This window comes from Carettochelys insculpta, chromosome 3 (assembly GCF_033958435.1).
Source record: "Carettochelys insculpta isolate YL-2023 chromosome 3, ASM3395843v1, whole genome shotgun sequence".
Classification (NCBI taxonomy): Eukaryota; Metazoa; Chordata; order Testudines; family Carettochelyidae; genus Carettochelys; species Carettochelys insculpta.
In genome coordinates, this window is record NC_134139.1 from 169359321 (window position 1) to 169377991 (window position 18671).

Below are 18671 nucleotides of genomic sequence, written 5' to 3' on the forward strand. Positions count from 1 at the left end.
GGGTCCAGCAGGACTGTTACCTCCCCTATTAGCAACATTTCCATCTGAGTTCTGGGAATGGAAGACACAGACATGTTAAACAATTTCCTATTGTACTCAGCATTCTGGAACCTTTCCTTTAATCTAACTTCCAGGTCTTCCATTAGCATAGGGCTTTCTCAAATGACAAATCAGAGAACTCAAATCTGATTGCTCATTAAAGTCATTCACATCCTGGAACTCATAAACCACCACATTAAATTAAAAAGACATGCTAGCTTCAGGAATCTTTAGACCGGGGTGTCCAATAAGTTCGCCATGCGGTGAGTGCCATCTGCCTGCTCTGTGCACACGCCCCATGCGTGGCAGAAGAAGCTCATGGTGACCTGGCAGCAGCCCTGCCAGCTCTGGTAAGTCACCAGCATTGAATTAGAATGGGTGGGGCTGGAGCTGGGCATTCAGCTAGCGTGGGAGAGGGTCAGGGATTCCTGGCTCTGGGGGAGAAGGAGAGCATTTATTGCAGGGCAGGGGGCCAGGAGTGCCTGGCTCTATAAAGTTTTGTGTAATATAATGTGGCAGATATGGAAAGACGACAAGCACAGCATGGCAAATCTTTGAATTTCTATTGGACCCCACTGCTTTAGACTGTAAGCTCTTTGGAATAGGGGTTTTGTGTTCCTCAGCAATGGTTTCAATAAAAGTAGGGACCAGAGAAACATCTAACACATTTTAAATACATCTGGTCTCAGTAAATACAGGAACTAAAAATCTGCTGTTATCCATCTAAAATGTGATGTCAGAAGTTAGACCCTGACTCAAAGCACTCCAGCATGTGCCTAACGTTAATAAACAGTCTCACTGGTACATGTTTAAACACACACGGGCTAAAATGCTTTGCTAATCAGAACATTAAATGCCAAAGCCACAATTGTTTTGCCAGAGCTTTTGTTCAACAGTCTCAGCCCATATGCAGAACAGACCTTTCCCTCATCAATGTACTGCTTTAGAAATGGGCAGTCTGTAAGGGACTTTTTTTTGGTCCTATTGTAACTGGATATCCTGCCACTACTCAACCACTAAACAAAACCCAGTCACATCCAAAGCAATAGCAAGGCCTTGGCAGGAGGTGAGTATGCCTTTTGGAAGGGTCTAAATCTTCATGATTCAGGACATGAAAGTCAACCTCAAAATAGTAGAGCCAGAAGAAATCTTTTCCTATGGTCAGGTTATTCCACAACTGCCTACTGCAGAGTGGATTTCACCTTCCAGCACATAGTATGCTTCCCGGTCATACATAGGAAGCCAGACTAGATGGAGTACTGCTCTGACCCAGCATGACAATTCCTATGCTTCCACCCAGTCATCATTCAAAGCCAATAAAAGTGATTTTTTTAATGTTTGTGAATTTAGTAACATTTTCAAGTTTGCATAGAGACCAAGGCCTGAAGGAACCATTGTGATCATCAATTTTTGATGGGGACCAATTCAAGAATTTGATAAGTGGTCAAGGGGGCGCACCAGTGGGGTCTGGAATGACAGTTCGGTGCAAAAGGGAACTCAAGGTAGAAGGCTGGGGTGCAGGATCCAAGACGGTATGGGTGCAGGAAAGGATTCTGACCTGTAGGAGGGGCTGTGCAGTCTGGCAGCAGGTTGTGATATGGTGCAGGAATGGGTGCAGAGGGTTAAGGTTGTAACCCGGCTCTAGGTCACCACATTGATGAATGGGGGACAGAAGTAGGTGGGGGAAGGCAGGCTTGGGCTGGAAAGCACTTACCTCGGTGGCTCCTGGCCAGCAGCCAGGCAGCTCCCTTAGGCAGGCTCCCTCAGTGCTACAGGTCAGATCCAGCAGTTTGTCTGGCTGTAACCCACAGGCCATATTTTGCCTGCACCTAGTCTAGTCTGACCTTCTATATAACCCAGACTATCAAACTCCACTGAAATAATGCTTATAGCACCACTAAGAAAAACATCTAATTTTTATTTTAAAATTGTCAATGCTGCAGAACCTACAGCACAGGAGACTCTTTCAGCAGCTATTAAGTAAAATGAAAATTTTACTCATGTCTATATAAATATACGAGAGAGATCTTTAGACTAACAGAATACACAAATACTAGGTCACAAGATGGTCCTGCTAACTAGAGAAAAATGTAGGGGGAAAAAAAAAAAAAAAAACCACCACACACACTTATCTAGTTGTCCTGTCAAGATGCGATTCATGCATAAAGGACAAAGGTGCCTACTTAAACTTATTGTGCTCTCTGTAAACCTACAATAAAAACAGAACAAGCTTTACAGGTGCATTCTCTCTCCAGGATGGTAGACACAGACCAATGGGAGGGAGAGGAGTAAAGACAGCTTTGTATGCAATGTCATCTTTGAGCTCTTAGGATTTGGGGCTACACTACCTCTCAGAATAGATCAAAGCAACCCAAGACCTGCAAGAGTTGCCTTTAGGCTGCCCCACAACCTGGAACACCCTGAACCATATTACAGACAGCCCCATTTCTCCCATGCTTTTCTCTGTCTGTGCATGTCCTCTGTGCCAAGGCTTATGGGAGGCATGTGTTATCCTGCATCTAGGGCGTCTATCTCAGCCTCCATTAGACCACAAAAATCATACAGCTGCCAGGTGGAAGGACAGGGTCTGTCCCCTAAAATGTTTGGGGTAAGAAACTCGTCCTATTGCATGTTCTAAAGAGATATATAGGTTGAAGACACGATGTAATTTCTTTCCACTATTATATCTCAAATACAACAGTAATAAGACTGCAAAAAAATTATATCCAATCAAAACCAGCATTAACACATTTGAGTACATAATAATTGTGTACCTGTCTAATCAACCTTGAACACCTCATATTGGAGACAATAACTGGATGAGGAAATTCATACCAATGAGGAGACTTAAAATGAAACTTCATGCTTGATCCCATGCTCACATAAATCATTGGAAAGACTCTGACACAAAGCACCAACAATTAGGCATTCAATATATGTAACCTCTGAAGAACAGCTGAGGAGTACAGGTTAAAGAACAAATACAAGTTGTGTTCATTAGGATAATATTAACAAGTACAAACACAGCTGGGGGAGCGGGGGTAAGAGATCTAATTCACTAAAGATGTTGCGAGTGGCTGGTGGTGAGGGGATGTGTCTGTCATAGTGATTAAAAAGCTTGAATACTCCAGTTACCTTCTGGTGGTGGAGGGGGGAAATCCTCAGCCTCCATACTGGTGTGACCTCTGTTCCTTTGATAGAGCTAATAAGCCTCTGCAAGAAAGCACATTGTTCAAGCATTGTAAACATGGTTTGCAAATTCACCGAGTTTTTTTTTTTTTTTTTTAAATTTGGCAGCATCTATTTTAGCCATTTAATAGCATGGTTATTAAAGTCTTGAGACAAGGAAGAGGATGCAGGAGCCCTATTTTCAAGTGGGGGTCAGACTTTCTGAAGAGCTCAGCTGGGCACCTAAATAAGAGCCAGATTTACCAAAGTGACCGGTACACACTCATTCCATTGTAACACTCAAGTTCACTTGATAAATTGGGCATAATTCAGGGCTTACATGCTTTGAAACTTTGCCCCCAAATTTTAGGATTTTAGAAAAGGGTGCAGCACCTTTCTCCCATCACTGGAGATGGTCTGGAGTTTGAGACTACTCATGCGTCAGGAAAATCCATTTTCTATTTGGAGGTTAACATCCGGAAATCACCAGTCCTGAGTCTGACACCACAGAGTTCACTTGGTTAGCAAACACACTGATGTATCTTTTTCCTTGCAACAGATGACTAACTTATGTTGACCATGCAGTAATAATTTGCAGTGCCAGACAGGGCTGCTTTTGTTTACCTTGAGAACCACCACCATTGTATTTTACCCACTTTGATGGCCTTTACTGCGTTTCTGTTCACGTACAATGAACTCTGTATTAAACAGCATTCTATTATCCAGAATTCTCGGCATTTTAATCATAAGTAAATGTTACATTTTCCATAAGTACAGTACAGTGAAAGTAAATACAGATACAGGAAATGCAATATACAATACTACTGTTGGTACATAAAGTACCCTGCATACTTTGTTTCTTAATATCTAATATTGCTTTTCTTTAGTGTTCTGCATTGCTAGGTATAATGCTCTATTATCCAGAGTATTTGACTATCCAGCAACCTCCTGGTCCCAGGGCTGCCAGATATGGAAGAGTTTACCCTATTCTGACAGAAGGTCACTGACTTTTAAAAAAAAAAAAAAAAAAAAAAAAAAAAAAAAAAAAAAGATTAGGGAAAAATGGTTGTGTTATAAAATGTTAACACCAAAACAAAGATGTTTTAAATGCAACTTTTCTGGAAAACTTGAAAAAAAACTTAAGCCCCAGGACTACATCTACTTACCTTGAGGAAAGGAGTGGAATAAGGAAGCTGTCTGGGCATTCCACTATCTGCCTGAACCTCTAAGTGCCACCTAATCACTCTGCCTTCCCCACTTCTCTTGTGCAGCACAACCACTATGCACTCCACTGCACCTAATGCCCTCAATGGCTTTTAACTGTAACATGATTCTCTGAATCATCTCTTCTTTTTGACACACAGTGCATCATGGATGAGGGGGGGGAAAAAACCCTCATTCTGAGACATCCTTTCCTCCCTTCTAATAATGTTAATTATTTTTGTTTGTATTAGAATAATACCTTGAAGGCCCAAGTTGGACCATCATCATCTGAGGCACAATGGTAAACGACAGTTCTGCCCTAGAGAGCTTCCAATCAAAGGGAAAGAGAGGAAACAGACGCAAAAAAGGGTGAAGTGGCAGTCCCAAGATTACACAGCAAGTCTGTGGCAGAGAGTCAGTCCCAAAATAGCTCATTTTTAGTCTAGCTAAGAAGGTAGTTTGAATGGAAAGGATTTCACAGGATTTGGGCCCATATCCCACAAAGCAAGGCATTGGAAAGTCTTCAGAGTTCAAAGTAGCAAAGAAGTCATGAAGCACTTTAACAAAATAACTTATTAGGTGATGAGCTTTTGTGGGGCGGACCACTTCTTCAGATCTGGAAACAGTCAGAAGAAGTACGTCTGTCCCATGAAATCTCATCACCTAGTAAATCATTTTGTTAGTCTTCAAAGTACTACTGAACTGCTTTTTTGTTTTCATAGAATATAGATTAACGCAGCTGTGATGGAGTGTGTGTGTGTGTGTGTGTGTGTGTGTGTGTGTGTGTGTGTGTGTGTGTGTGTGTGTGTGTGTGTGTGTGTCACAGAGAGTGTGGGGCTCCTGCTGAGGGTCACCCTGACAACCAGGTAACACCTTTGTACTGCAGACAAAGGAGGAGGTGGAGCCTGAGGGGTTTGAATTGGAACTGGGAGTTGGAAGCAGTTAGTCTGGGCTGAGGGAGAGCGAGACAAAGGAGGGGGCCAGGCCCCAGCTCTGGGGGCCCCTCGGGGCCTCCTCTCCTCACCATGGATGGGACTGGCTGTCTCTGCCTGCTGTACTGACTCCTCTCTACGATGCTGTGTCCTGTCGGCTAATAAACCCGCTGTTCTCCTGCTGAGTGAGAGACTCTCCTGCCTGCGGACAGGGTGCAGAGCTTGGGGGACCCCAGAACCCCATCACAACAGCTCTCTCTGTTATTATTTAACTAAGGTACTTATATAACTCCCACTGACCCTCTCCCTTGACATCTGGGTACATACCCTGAAGGATTAAAGATGTCAACACACCTCTGTGAGGGAGGGAAGTATCCATTTGTACACAGAGTTAGCGACTTACTCCAAATCACACAGTGGCTGTGTCTACACGTGCCCCAAACTTCGAAATGGCCATGCAAATGGCCATTTCGAAGTTTGGGGCACGTGTAGACACAGCCAGTCTGTAGCACAGCAGGGACTTGGATATAGGTCTCTGATATTCTAGGTTAGCACACTATGCCCTGGACCCTGCAGTTATCAATAGAAGAATGTCTCATGATGTCAATAGATACATCTTTACAATAATTTGACTTTTCCTTCCAGGCATCCCCTGATGTTCTATTGTATTTTGGATTCAAACGAGTCCCTCAGGAAGAGGCAAAAACCATAACAAAAAACCCACCTCCACACATACATACCTCCCCCGTCACCTAGCTAAGGCCAAACGATCCAACATCACAGAACACCCTTTAAGGACATTTCAAAGCCAAATGCCATACTGCAAATCTTTAAAAAAAAAAAACAGCTAAGGACAGCAAGTTCTTTGTTACAGACATCCCCAGACAACGAGAACTCATTAAAACTCTTCTGTCAATGCAAGCAGAGTTATCTGGCAGGAAGATGGAGCCAGGAAGCTACTAAGATGGATTCCACTAGGACACAGGGATGGTGTCCAAGGACAGCATCCTATCACGAGGCAAAGATGGTGATTCCAACCCCAATTCAGTCTAAGGCACTAGGCTTTGGACCATGAAATACACCTTGTGTGGCCTAATTTTCCGAGGTGCTGTGGCATCTCAGGCCTCAAGATTTTAACAAGACTAGCTAACCTCTTTGTGAAAAGGCCCGATTTCACAAAGACTGACAAGACTTAACAAAAAAAAAAAAAAAAAAAAAAAAGCCTCTGATCCTATGACAAAAAACCCAACTATTTCAAGTCTTGGCCACAGGAAAATAAAAGAAAGTTTCCATTTTTTCTGTAGGCCAATTTCTTCCAGTGACTATCTCGGGATTATCACTGGTGAGTCCTTACACTCCCCAGTGTACAGCTTAATGAACAAGTTTATCTTACTACTTGAGAAAGCTCTCTTATTTTGGCATAACATCAGAAGTGAAAGGATATATCTGCTACGAGCATGCACACAGTGCCCTGTCTGTGTCTGCAGCACAGGAAAATCCCTCCATATTGATTCTGGGCAAGTACAGCACATGACTACTTCACAAAAAAAAAAAAAAAAAAAAAGGGGTCTCATTCAAAAGCTATTACTTGTACAACAGAAGGCAGGCCAGGGAAACAGGAGCTGTGCAAGTGTCTCTGAAGAGCAACTACTCTACCCCCAACACTCAATTATAGGGCTGTTAAGGTTTCCATCTCCACCAAAAGGGCCATTTCTACAAATCTGATAACTGTACAGACCATATTATGCACAACATTTCTTTAAAAACAGTGTCAATCCTAGTCTCAGACTTACAAAGATTCCCTATTTCTTAAGGGCACAATAGGTCTGAGCTCATAAGCACCCCTTAACTCCTGAAAGGAATGAGGGAAGAAGACGGTTGATTTCCAAGCAAGCTTGCCCCTTGGAGAGAGTGCTGTAAATGTGAATGGTACAATGGACTTCTGTCAGATAGCCTGTAAGCCTAGAAGAAAGGTTGTGGGGAATGGGGGTGCATAGGAAAGAATCTGCCCACACCAAGTATGTAGATGTCAAAAACACCATTGTGCCTACTCCAGCTACTGAACATGGCCTGTTAAATGACTAATTGTGAGCCTTGTTCACCAGCCACAGAATTCTTTGAGACATTAATCTTGCTGGACAGTATTTGGGTTTTTTTGGTTTTGTTTCTTTGTACCTTTAATATATCTAAATTGAAATTACTGCCAAGATAAGTTTGTGGGAAGCTGAAGCACAGAGCAATGAAGTAGTAATTTGCCCAAGGCCCTGCAGCAGGCCAGGGGCAAAGCCTGCACTAGAACCGTGAGAATCAGTGGGGCTCTATTCACTAGACCACACTGCCTCTCAGAAGTAAGGCACTATCCAACAGTAACTGCAGAACTTGATTACAATTTAATGTTCCAGAAAAATCTACTTATCTATGGTTCAACTCATCCAAGTTACTGTTGTCCTCCCCTATTTATTTTCTTCTTTCTACCTGAGGCTAGAAAATGGCTCAATGGTTAAGGTGTCATCCCAGGACTTCACAGAACTGGGTTCTACATCACAAGGCTATCATAAGGATAACTGTGTTAGAGATTGTGACTTTCTCTGATGCGATGGTAAAGGTCACCACATTGGTATTTAAAATAGGCAGACATATATATCCAACAGGGGAAAAAAATACACACACACAGAGGCAGCATGAAGAGTAAACAGCAGCAAACTTCATTTAGAAGTTCCTGGATGCAGGGAGCAGATTTTTTTTTCTCCTCTGCTTCTACAGAACTTACTGCAATAAGGCACCTGAAATCTTTGGTGAGCTGAAAACACAAAAAGGAAACTTATAAGAAGTGGAAAACGTGGCTAGGGAAGAGTATAACTATATTGCTCAAACATTCAGGGGTGCAGTCAGGAAGGCCAAAGTGCAACTGGAGTTGCACCTAGCAAAGGATGTGAAAGGCAACAAGAAAGGTTTCTACAGGCATGGTAACAATAAGGTGGTGGTCAGGGAAAGCGTAGGAATGTTGCTGAAAGAGGGAAGGTAACCTTGTGCAGTTGATGTGGAAAAAGCTGAAATACTTGGTGCTGTTTTTGATTGTCCTTACAGACAGGGTCAGGTCTGCACCAGGCAGCCCAGTATGTGGAGGAGGTGGGCAGCCCTCAGAGGGGAAAGAACAGGTTAAGAACTGCTTAGAACAGCTGGACACGCACAAATCTATGGGGCCGGATCTAATGAATCTGAGGATGCTGAGGGAGCTGGCTGATATGATTGCAGAGCCATTGGCATTGGTCATTATCTTTAAGAACTCCTGGGCCATGTCTACACTAGCAGGTGCATTCAGAAAGTCAAGCCCTTCTTCAAAAGGGCACGTGGAGCATCCACAAACAAAATGCTCTTTCAATCCACAATTGAAAGAATGAAGCTCTTCTTCCGGAAGCCATCTTCCACCTCCAGATCAGGAGGAGTGCCTCCTTTTGAATGTTTCTTTCAAAAAGCATGTGTAGATGCCCCATAGGGCCCTTTTTTCAAAAGAGCAGTCCTGACGATGCCAGATTTTTCGATCCCTGGCCAGTTCTTTCGAAAGAGCAGGGAGCCATGTGGACACTCTCGAAAGAGTGAATCGATGTTTCAATCCGCTTTTTTGTGCGCGGACGCACTCTTTCAAAAGAAGATCATCTTCTGAAAGATTCCTGTAGTGTAGACACTATGCTGGTGATCAGGAAAGTTTCTAGATGATTGGCAAAAAGCAAAATATGGTGCCTGTTTTAAAACAGGGAAGGAAAATCTAGGAAACCACCACCAACCTGTCAGCCTCACCTCAGTCCCTGGAAAAGTCATGGAGGGGATCCTCAAGGAATCCATTTTGAAGCACTTGGAAGAGATGAAAGTGAGGAAGCACTTGGAGGAATAGTCAACACAGATTCGCCAAAGGCAGATCCTGCCTGACCAACCTGATTGCTTTCTGTGGATATGGGGAAGGTGGCAGTTGTGATATACCTGTACTTTAGCAGTATTCTTACCAGCAAGTTAAAGAAGTATGGACTGGATAAATGGAGTGTACAGTGGATAGAAATCTGGTTAGATCATCAGGCTCAATGGGTTGTGATCAGTGGCTCAATGTCCAGTTGGTGATCAGTATCAAGCAGGAATCCCCTAACGGTCAGTCACTGGGCCAGTTTTGTTCAATGTCTTCATTAATGACCTGGATGAGGGGACAGACTGCACCCTCAGCAAGTCTGTGGAGGACGCAAAGCTAGGGGGAAGTAGAAGATATAATGGAAGGTAGGGATAGGGTTCAGAGGAACCTAGACAAATGGGAGGATTGGGCAAGACAAATCTGATGAGGTTTAACAAGGAGAAGTGCAGAGTCCTGCATTTAAGACATAAGAACCCCATTCATTACTACAGATTGGGGATCGACTGGCTAAGCAGTAGTTCTGCAGAAAAGGACCTGGACGTTACAGTGGATGAGAAGCTGGACATGAGTCAACACTGGGCACCCATAGCCAAGAAGGCTAACAACATATTAGGCTGCAACAGTAGGAGCACTGCGAGCAGATCTAGAGAAATGATTATTCTTTATTCAACATTGGTGAAGCTACATCTGGAATACTGTGACCAATTCAGGACCTCCCACCCCAATTACCAAAAAGATGTGGATGGAGTGGAGAGAATCCAGCGGAAGGCAACAAAAATTAAGGGGCTGAAGCCCAAGACCGATGAGGAGAGTATAGACTTACAATAGACAACTACAGACTTCTAGTTTTGCGGATTTGTGTTAGAGTCTTAAGACTTTCTGTTAGGTAACATACATTCCTCATTACTCTCTTCTTTCTGTAATATGTTAAATTGTAATACATACTTTGTTCTTGCTACGTTGCAATTATGTAAATGAGAGAAAGCATGGACATGAAAGTACTTTCAATACCCAGAGGATGGGAAGTGGAGCTGAGGACTTGTTGCAAACCAAATCAAGGCAGATTGATTACTTCAAAGTTGGAGGCAAGGACCCATTTGAGGAGGAATGGATAAGACTTTTCCAGACAAAGTTGAAGACTGGATAAGGACTTTTCCAAGAGACCACCTTCGGATCATCAGCATGCAAGGCAACACCCAGATGAGGTAGCACCAAGAATAACTGCTGGAAATGCTGGATACTGTTGGATTGTTTGAAATGCTGAGTGATTGAGGAAGGCCTGATAAAGCAAAACACATGGATTTTTATGACGGGAAAAACCCTACAAAGAATGTGCTGTCTTAGTCTTTGGGTTCTGTCCTTCTAGAATGTGGAGCACCAGTCCTGACAGAAAACTTAGATCAGGAAATGGATGGGTTGAGCCATCTGGCCAGTAGATCAAGGTGGACAAGAGACAGGTCAGCAGGGTGTGTGTGTGTGTGTGTGTGTGTGTGTGTGTGTGTGTGTGTGTGTGTGTGTGTGTGTGTGTGTGTGTGTGTGTGTGTGTGTGTGTGTGTGTGTGTGTGTGTATAAAAGCATATAGTCCTTTACCTATATTGTTTAATAAGTGTGGCAGGGTGCCTTATCCCCCTGAAAAAGATCCCATGTGCTTCTTTTACGCATAAGAAGAGGCTGAGGGATTTAGTATTATTTAGACTACAGAAGAGAAGAGCAAGGGGGAATTTGATAGCAGCCTTCAACTACCTGGGAGTAGGGGTGGGGGTTGCAGGATGAAGAGAGGCCATTTTCAGTAGTGACAAATGACAAAACAAGAAGCAATGCTCTCAAGTGGCAGCAGGAGAGGTCAAGGTTAGATATTAGGAAAAACTATTTCACTAAGAGGGTGGTGAAGCAATGGAATAGGTTACCTAGAGGTGGTGAAAACTCCATTCCTAGAGGTTTTAAAGTCCCTGCTTGACAAAGCCCTGACTGGGATGATTTGGTTGGGACTGGTGATGCTTTGACCAGGGAGTTGGACTTGATGACCTTCTGAGGTCTCTTCCAACTTTATACGGTTCTATGATTCAGTGACTGGGACTTACAGGTTTTGCCACAATACAAATAGTAAAATAATAAGAAATGATTACATGTCCCCAAACCTTCCCCAACCTTAAATCTAATCCCCCATGCACCCTTCCAGCCCAGCTTCTCTATACATGTCTCGATGCTCCCACTGCCTCTCCAGCTCAGCCTGTCCATCTGTCCCAACTCCTCCCCACTCCCACTCTAGCCCAGCCAGTCCGTCTGTCCATCTGTGCTGTGCTGCCCCTCCCCCCACCCATGTGCCCCAGCCCAGCCCCATTCATCGAGATGTCCCAACACCCTCCCACTGCCCCTCTAGCCCAGCTAGTCTGTCCCATCATCCTCTTAGTGAGCGGAGCATAGAACTCCCGCAGCACTGCCTGGGGGTAGGGTAGAGCTGGCCCTGCAGCAGCTCCTCAGTGGGGTGGGCCTGCCCATAGCAGGCAGCCTGCATGATCCCATTCAGCAGCGCACTTGAGGCCCTGGATGGGGCTGCTCCACCACCACGCCAGCTGGGCACTACACATTAAGGGAAGCCACGCAGGGATAAAGCCCCATGAGGGACAGGGCCTGCATTCTCCACAGCAACCCCTACCAGCTCCCTCCACGTACGCCTCAGCAGGGCACTGCCCCTGCCGAGCTGTATGGCAGCCAGAGGAGGGAGCAGAAGCAGTCACCTTCAAAATGGTGCCACTGCTGGCTCAGCAAGCCAGATTCTGACCCAGAGGCCACATGTTGGACACCCCACCTTATTAGCATAAAAAAAAAAAAAAAGTCACATCAGAACCAAAAATTAGACATTGATTTTTCTGTTCTCGTACTAATGACTTGAAGTTACTGCGAGAAAGAAAACATCCTGTTTTGAGAACAGGGCTCCCTCCCCAAAATAATCATCCACTTACTCCAGAAGGAAAACTAGATTTCCAGAATAAAACAAAACATTTATAGATAAACCTCATGCAATTTTAAAATTTATTTTAAACCAATCTCCCATATAAGTTGATGTGAGTTGCTGACTTTTATAAAGCAAGGATGAATTATCATAATATATTAGAAGCCCAGTTGCAGGTCTGCTTGCAAGCACAAGTTGGCCTGGAAAAAAGTTCTAGGCCAAAAACTGTTGTAATACACATCCAAAGTGTGTGGAACGGGCCCAGCGCTGGCCAGGGGAGGAGCTCCCTTGGGGGCTGGGCCCCATGCCGGCTGGGAAACAGCCCAGGACTGGCATGGTGCAGTGGGGCTCTGTTGCGAGGGGGTGGGTTGCAAGGGGCCTTGTGCTGCGGGGGGAGCTCCATTTGGAGCTGAGCTGGGCCCCATGCTAGGTGCAGGACAGGCTGGCAGGGTGTAGGAGACTCCATGGGGCAACTGGGCCAGGCCCCACATTGCCCAGGATAGGGGCTTGGGCTGGCACAGTGAAGGTGTCTGGGCCACGCCCCACATTGGCTGGGGGAAGGGCTGTAGCTGGCACAGTGGCAGGGGTGTGGTGGTCAGGTGTCAGTGAGAGTGAGGGAACATGGTAGAACCTTGCCCAGACAGGCTACGTCTACACGTGAAGCCAACATCGAAATAGGCTATTTCGATGAATAACGTCTACACGTCCTCCAGGGCTGGCAACGTCGATGTTCAACTTCGACGTTGCGCGGCACCACATCGAAATAGGCGCTGCAAGGGTACGTCTACACGCCAAAGTAGCACACGTCGAAATAAGGGTGCCAGGCACACCTGCAGACAGGGTCACAGGGCGGACTCAACAGCAAGCCGCTCCCTTAAAGGGCCCCTCCCAGACACAGTTGCACTAAACACCACAAGATACACAGAGCCGACAACTGGTTGCAGACCCTGTGCCTGCAGCACGGATCCCCAGCTGCCGCAGCAGCAGCCGGAAGCCCTGGGCTAAGGGCTGCTGCCGACGGTGACCATAGAGCCCCGCAGGGGCTGGAGAGAGAGCATCTCTCAACCCCCCAGCTGATGGCCGCCATGGAGGACCTGGCAATTTCGACGTTGCGGGACGCGGATCATCTACACAGTCCCTACTTTGACGTTGAACGTCGAAGTAGGGCGCTATTCCGATCCCCTCATGAGGTTAGCGAATTCGACGTCTCTCCGCCTAACGTCGAAGTTAGTGCCGCTACTTTGAAGTAGCGTGCACGTGTAGACACAGCTACAGTCAGATAGTCAGATACAGGGGAAAAAAGTACACTATTTATGGAAGCTTCACTGCTAAGCTTCTCTGAGGACAGAGATAAAAAATGATACACTGAATTCGCCAAGACCCTCATTCTACTCTTACTGACTTTGGCAGATGAGGATCCAGTGGAGGCAGTTACTTTAGATATTTATAGTTCCTTTATATCTGATCAACTTTTGAAGAAAGTGTCTAGTTTCTTGGCAGGAAAAGTAGTTGTGTACTGCTGACTACATCTGAAAATTTTAGTTCAGTATCTTCAGCCTCATTTAAAAAAAGATGTGGCCACTAAAAGCAAATGGTGAATGGCAGTTTTTATTTATTATCTAACAAAGAATTTGAAGTCAAGAGAACAGTGCTTTTGCAACTGAGTCCTACAAACAGAATTGGAATCTAAATTCCAGAAAACTATTAAATGCATTCACCAATTCTCTGCATAGTGAAATGTTATCCAAACAAAAATCAGGAATACTGCAATAAATCAAGCCATTGTTCTCCTACGAAGAAAGGAAAAAAACCAAACAAAAAGGAAATAAAAATAATGTTAGTACACAGTGGGCTTGTCTACACTTTCCCATCACCCTGATTAACATGCCACCTTTGAAGTTGGGGGCATGTTAATCAGGGTGATGGGAGATTACTAATGAAGTGCTGCAGTGAATATGCAGCACTTTATCACTTCATTAGGCAAATTCTTCTGCACAATGACTTCAAAGTGCCAGCATGCATGTAGCTGCTAGCACTTCAAAGTGCCTGCACTACTTCAAAGTTGCCACAGGGGAGAACTAGCCTAATGAAGCGCTGCTTATTCTCTGCGGCACTTCATTAGTGATCTCCCATCGCCCTGATTAACATGCCCCCTTCGAAGTTGGATAAGAGTGTAGACCTATCCAGTATGTTTCTTTTTCAAAAAGCTTTAGAAATACTATTTTAAAAAATTGGGACTTCTGCTCCTAATCCTGATACCAACAATCTTCACTTTGCATTCTGATGAACCCAATGATTGCACAGAGTCCTTTCCGTGTCTGACATCTATCAGTCTATTCTTGAAGTACAACTGCCAACAGGATTTTATCTGAATGGCAGGTTGCTTGGCTGAGCAGGCTACAGCATGAACAATTATATAAAAGGATAGTAAATGCAACAAAATTACTCAAATGTAATATTGGAATTGAGAAACCGAGCACTCAAAAACTATGTAAACTACAAAGCGAAGTTAAAAGCTCACAATCAAGTTGGACCTCAGAGTGGAAGGGAACACATCCATGCTATATCTTTACCTAGGTCAACAATGTTTCATTCTTTTATGCCTTTTTTCCCCCAATTTGCAAAATGTGATAATAAATGTTTCTCATCCCTTGTAATGCATCTGTGGATGCATTATTTAGCTTTAGTTAGATAGTGAAGAATGAAAAAAAAAAAAAAAGCAATATCAGACAATGTTTAAAGTTTTCTACTTTACTAACTAGAATATTTCAGCTTAATTTTTTTATTCTTTTAACAGTCTTTCCAAAAAGAGATCAGAATATCAAAGCCAGAGTGGAAGTTTAGCCTTGAACTTTGAACTTAACAGCACAGATTCACAATTTAGTTCTGAACAAGTATTGTGCAGTAAGTCACTGATACGGATTTTCCAAAAACAGGACTCCTATTCACTAATGCTTCAGCAGAACAATTTATTTGGGTCTGGTTACCTATTTGCCTACACATGACATTCAGCTTCAGCTTTCATGATAGAGCAGCTAATATGCAGAACATGAATCAATGTTGTGCAGTTATGCACTGCTTCCCCATAGTTTTGCTGAGTCACACTATAAAGGGGAAAAAAAACCAAAAAGAAACAATGTTCTCATAGGGGGATTAAAAAAGTTGGGGGGGAGGGAACAACTCATTTCCCCAGTTGGCATAATTCATTTAAATTAATAAAGTCTCTAGTTGTGCTTATTGCTCACGTTCAAAAATATTATTCAAAGCTTTTTCTTGTATTCATGTCTAGATTCCTTCCCATAAGAAAATGTATAATTGGTTTCATTCTTGATACAAACTAAAAGGCAAAAATTCTTCTCTCAGACACAGCAGATCTTGATTCCAAGAGTCTGCTCTTGCTCCAGTCAGAGATGTCCTAGTGAGAGCTGGGTGTTCTACACCTGGAGGGGCAAAATACTAGAGCCCTTATTCTTTACATAGATCTGAGAAGGGAATTTTACCTTAACTGACTAATGCATTTCCCTTCTTTATTATATCATTATAGTAGGGATTCTCAAGCTATGTTGTGTGAACCAATGGTTGTATTCCAGACATTTGCTAGCGGGCTACAGTAAGATGGCTGTCCTCCATTGAATGCTCTCTAAATTACCTTAATATAGAGCTAGGATGCATTACACCCTCTCTAAATAAAAAAACCTTGTGTGAAAGCAACTGTTGTAGTTACAGAGAAGTGCTGTAAATAGGAATGGAAGAGAGAGACATCCAAGAAACAATTTTGAGGTCTGCACTAAGAAAAAAAGATTGAGAAACCCTATACTACACCCATAACTTTGATCTTATTAAAATAAAAGTTGTCTATGTAGCACAGTCCTTATTAACATATAAGCAGCAGAAAAACCATATACAAAAGTATGAGGACTTAGTAACAGACTAAACAGAGGTTACTTACTGTAAGTGGAAATTCTTTGAGCGGTATGGTCCCTATCTGTATTCCACACCCAGGTGTGCATGCACTCCATTCACCTGAGTCCAGAATTTTTTCAAAGCAGTGTCCACATCCTCATACATGTGCAATAGTTTACTTTGTGCTCCCAACTGTGGATAAGAGGCTCTGTGGGTCAGTCTCTCTCCTCTTCTTGCAGAAATCCAATAGGATCCCAAGCAGAGGGAAATTAGCCTCAGTGGCACTGTGCAGATAGGGACCCCTCACCTCTAAAGAGCATTATCTAGTTAGAGTAAGTAACCTACATTTCTTCTTCGATTGATGGTCTTTATGTATACTCCACATGTGTGTGGCTAGTAAGCAGTGTTCAGCCTGAAGGAGGGTATGAGGAACATCAGTGCCATTCCTGGGGCTGCATCTTCCACTGGAGCTTGAGTTAGAGCATAACATGTCACAGATGTGTAGACAGAGCTCCTGCATCACAGATGGGCAGACAGTTGCTGCTCTGCAAATGCCATAAAAGCCCTTTGTTCAAGTAAGCAGTAAACCTCCCATGAGAAGAAATTTTTGCTGTTTTGCAGAATTTTAAGATGCATCCCAAAACCCACAAAGAACTCTTCCATGCAAGTGTGGCTTTGCCCCCATACTCTTTCTGCAACTGCAACAGAGTCTGAGATTTTTTTGTTAAGTGGGTTTGGTACTTTTCAAGTAGAATGCAGAGAGACTTCATTCCCTTGATGTCAGGGTGTCTTTGAAAGCAGCGTGGGGAGGTGTGGTGTTTAAAAAAAAGAAAACCACAGAGACAAGCATATTTGACTGACTGATGTGGAACTCAAACCATTTTGAGGAGGAATTTGGAATATTCACAAAGAGAGACGGTCTCTCCTAGGGTGATACCTTACAAGGAGGGTGTCTCATGCTGTTCTCATTGAGACTTGTAACCAAAGTAATGACCATTAAGAATGCAACCCTTACGGACAGGTGAGTCATGGCACATTTGCCATAAGTTAGAAGAGTGGATCTGTGAATGGAGTGGTAACAGACGAAGGTTAAGGTCCCTTTCAGGTGTAGGTTTAAATAGCAGGTCCTGATCAACCCCTTCATTTAAAGATAAAATAAAATAAAAAAATAAATCACAGTAGCTGCTGGATGTTGACAGAATATTATTCCTCCAACAAACAGAGGAAGGCACTAATTGCTGATAAGTGTATCCCAGTGAAGGGTCAGCTTGGAGGTTTTTAAAGATAAGACCAGCTAAGATAACCTGAATATACACAGTATCAAGCACAAGAAGTCCTGTGGCACCTTATAGGCAAACAGATATTTTGGAGCATAAGCTTTTGTGGGCAAAGACCCGCTTCATCAGATGCATGAGTTGGGGAGGGAGTTTCAGAGGAGTATTTAAAGAGTGAGGTCCCAGTAAAAGGGAGGGCAACAGCTGACAAGGTCTATTCAGTCAGGGTAGAAATGGCCCATTATCAGTAGTCTACATCAAGAGAGGATCAAGCAGCTATTGTTGGTGATGTGCCCAGGCTGAAAGCAGCACCCATTAGCACAATAGCTAGCAGAATCTCTTCTACTTTGGTAGAGTATTTTCTGAACTGGGACAGAACATAAGCACACTCTTTCCAATACCCTTCAAAAACACCAGGCTGGGAGTAGCTTGATTCCCCTGCATCTGGGATGAGGAAATAACAAAATGGGCATATCCCAAGAGGTGGGTTTGTGGACACAGGAGTTCTGCAAACCAGAACTGTCTGGGCCACTAGGGTACTAGGAGGACAATAGTGGCTCTGTCACTACAGAGCTTCTGTATAACCTTTTGAAGTAGGGAGTTGGAGGGAAAGGCATATCTAAGGTCATCTGTCCAGGAAAGCAATGGTCTGAGAATTGTGGTCTTTGATTTCCCTAGAGCAACTTGTTTGAAGATTTCTGTTCATCTAGGATTCAACAGGATCCCATTGCAGAATACAGCCTTGTGCATATGTTAGTTAAAGCTACAGTCTTCAAGGATGCTTCTGCTTAATTTGTCTGCCAGTGAGCTGTGAACACCAAGAATGCACACATACACTATCATAATGTGGTGTCCAATACACAAATTTCAAAGTCTGATTGCTTCCAGGCAAAGGAGACAAAACATAGTTCATCTGTTTATTTATATATGTCAGCTGTGCTCCTACAAAATTATTGTGGGTCACAGACCTTTCTTCAATTTATACAAACACTTAAAGTAGAAAGAAAGTACTGAAGAGAGCCTGTTAACGTGACTTACTTGACTGCTCATAAACTTCATATTCAATATGGTGACAGTTTTACTAGAGAGGTTTGCAACTTAATTGTGCATACAGCAAGTTAAACAAGGATCAAATGCATTAATACTTCAAATCCACCACAGAATAGACTATCTTCAACATCGGCTCAATGCCATGCTAGGGATGTTGAGTAAACCAGTAACCACAGAGAGCAGGCTCCCCTCCAGGCCGTTGGAGCGAGGATGTGGCATTTAAGCTGTGTCCCAGCTCCAGCAGGCTCATG

General features: G+C 43.6%; 1 protein-coding gene across 3 annotated transcripts in view; it reads right to left on the minus strand.

Moving 5' to 3' along the window:
• ARHGEF10 (Rho guanine nucleotide exchange factor 10) overlaps positions 1 to 18671 on the minus strand; it is a 183655-nt gene that overhangs the window by 155645 nt on the left and 9339 nt on the right. For all 3 annotated transcript variants that reach the window (XM_074991190.1, XM_074991189.1, XM_074991191.1), the window contains exon 2: positions 3175 to 3252. In XM_074991190.1, the coding sequence (XP_074847291.1) occupies positions 3175 to 3211 (37 nt within the window). In that variant the 5' untranslated portion in view covers positions 3212 to 3252. The remainder of the gene's footprint in view (positions 1 to 3174; positions 3253 to 18671) is intronic.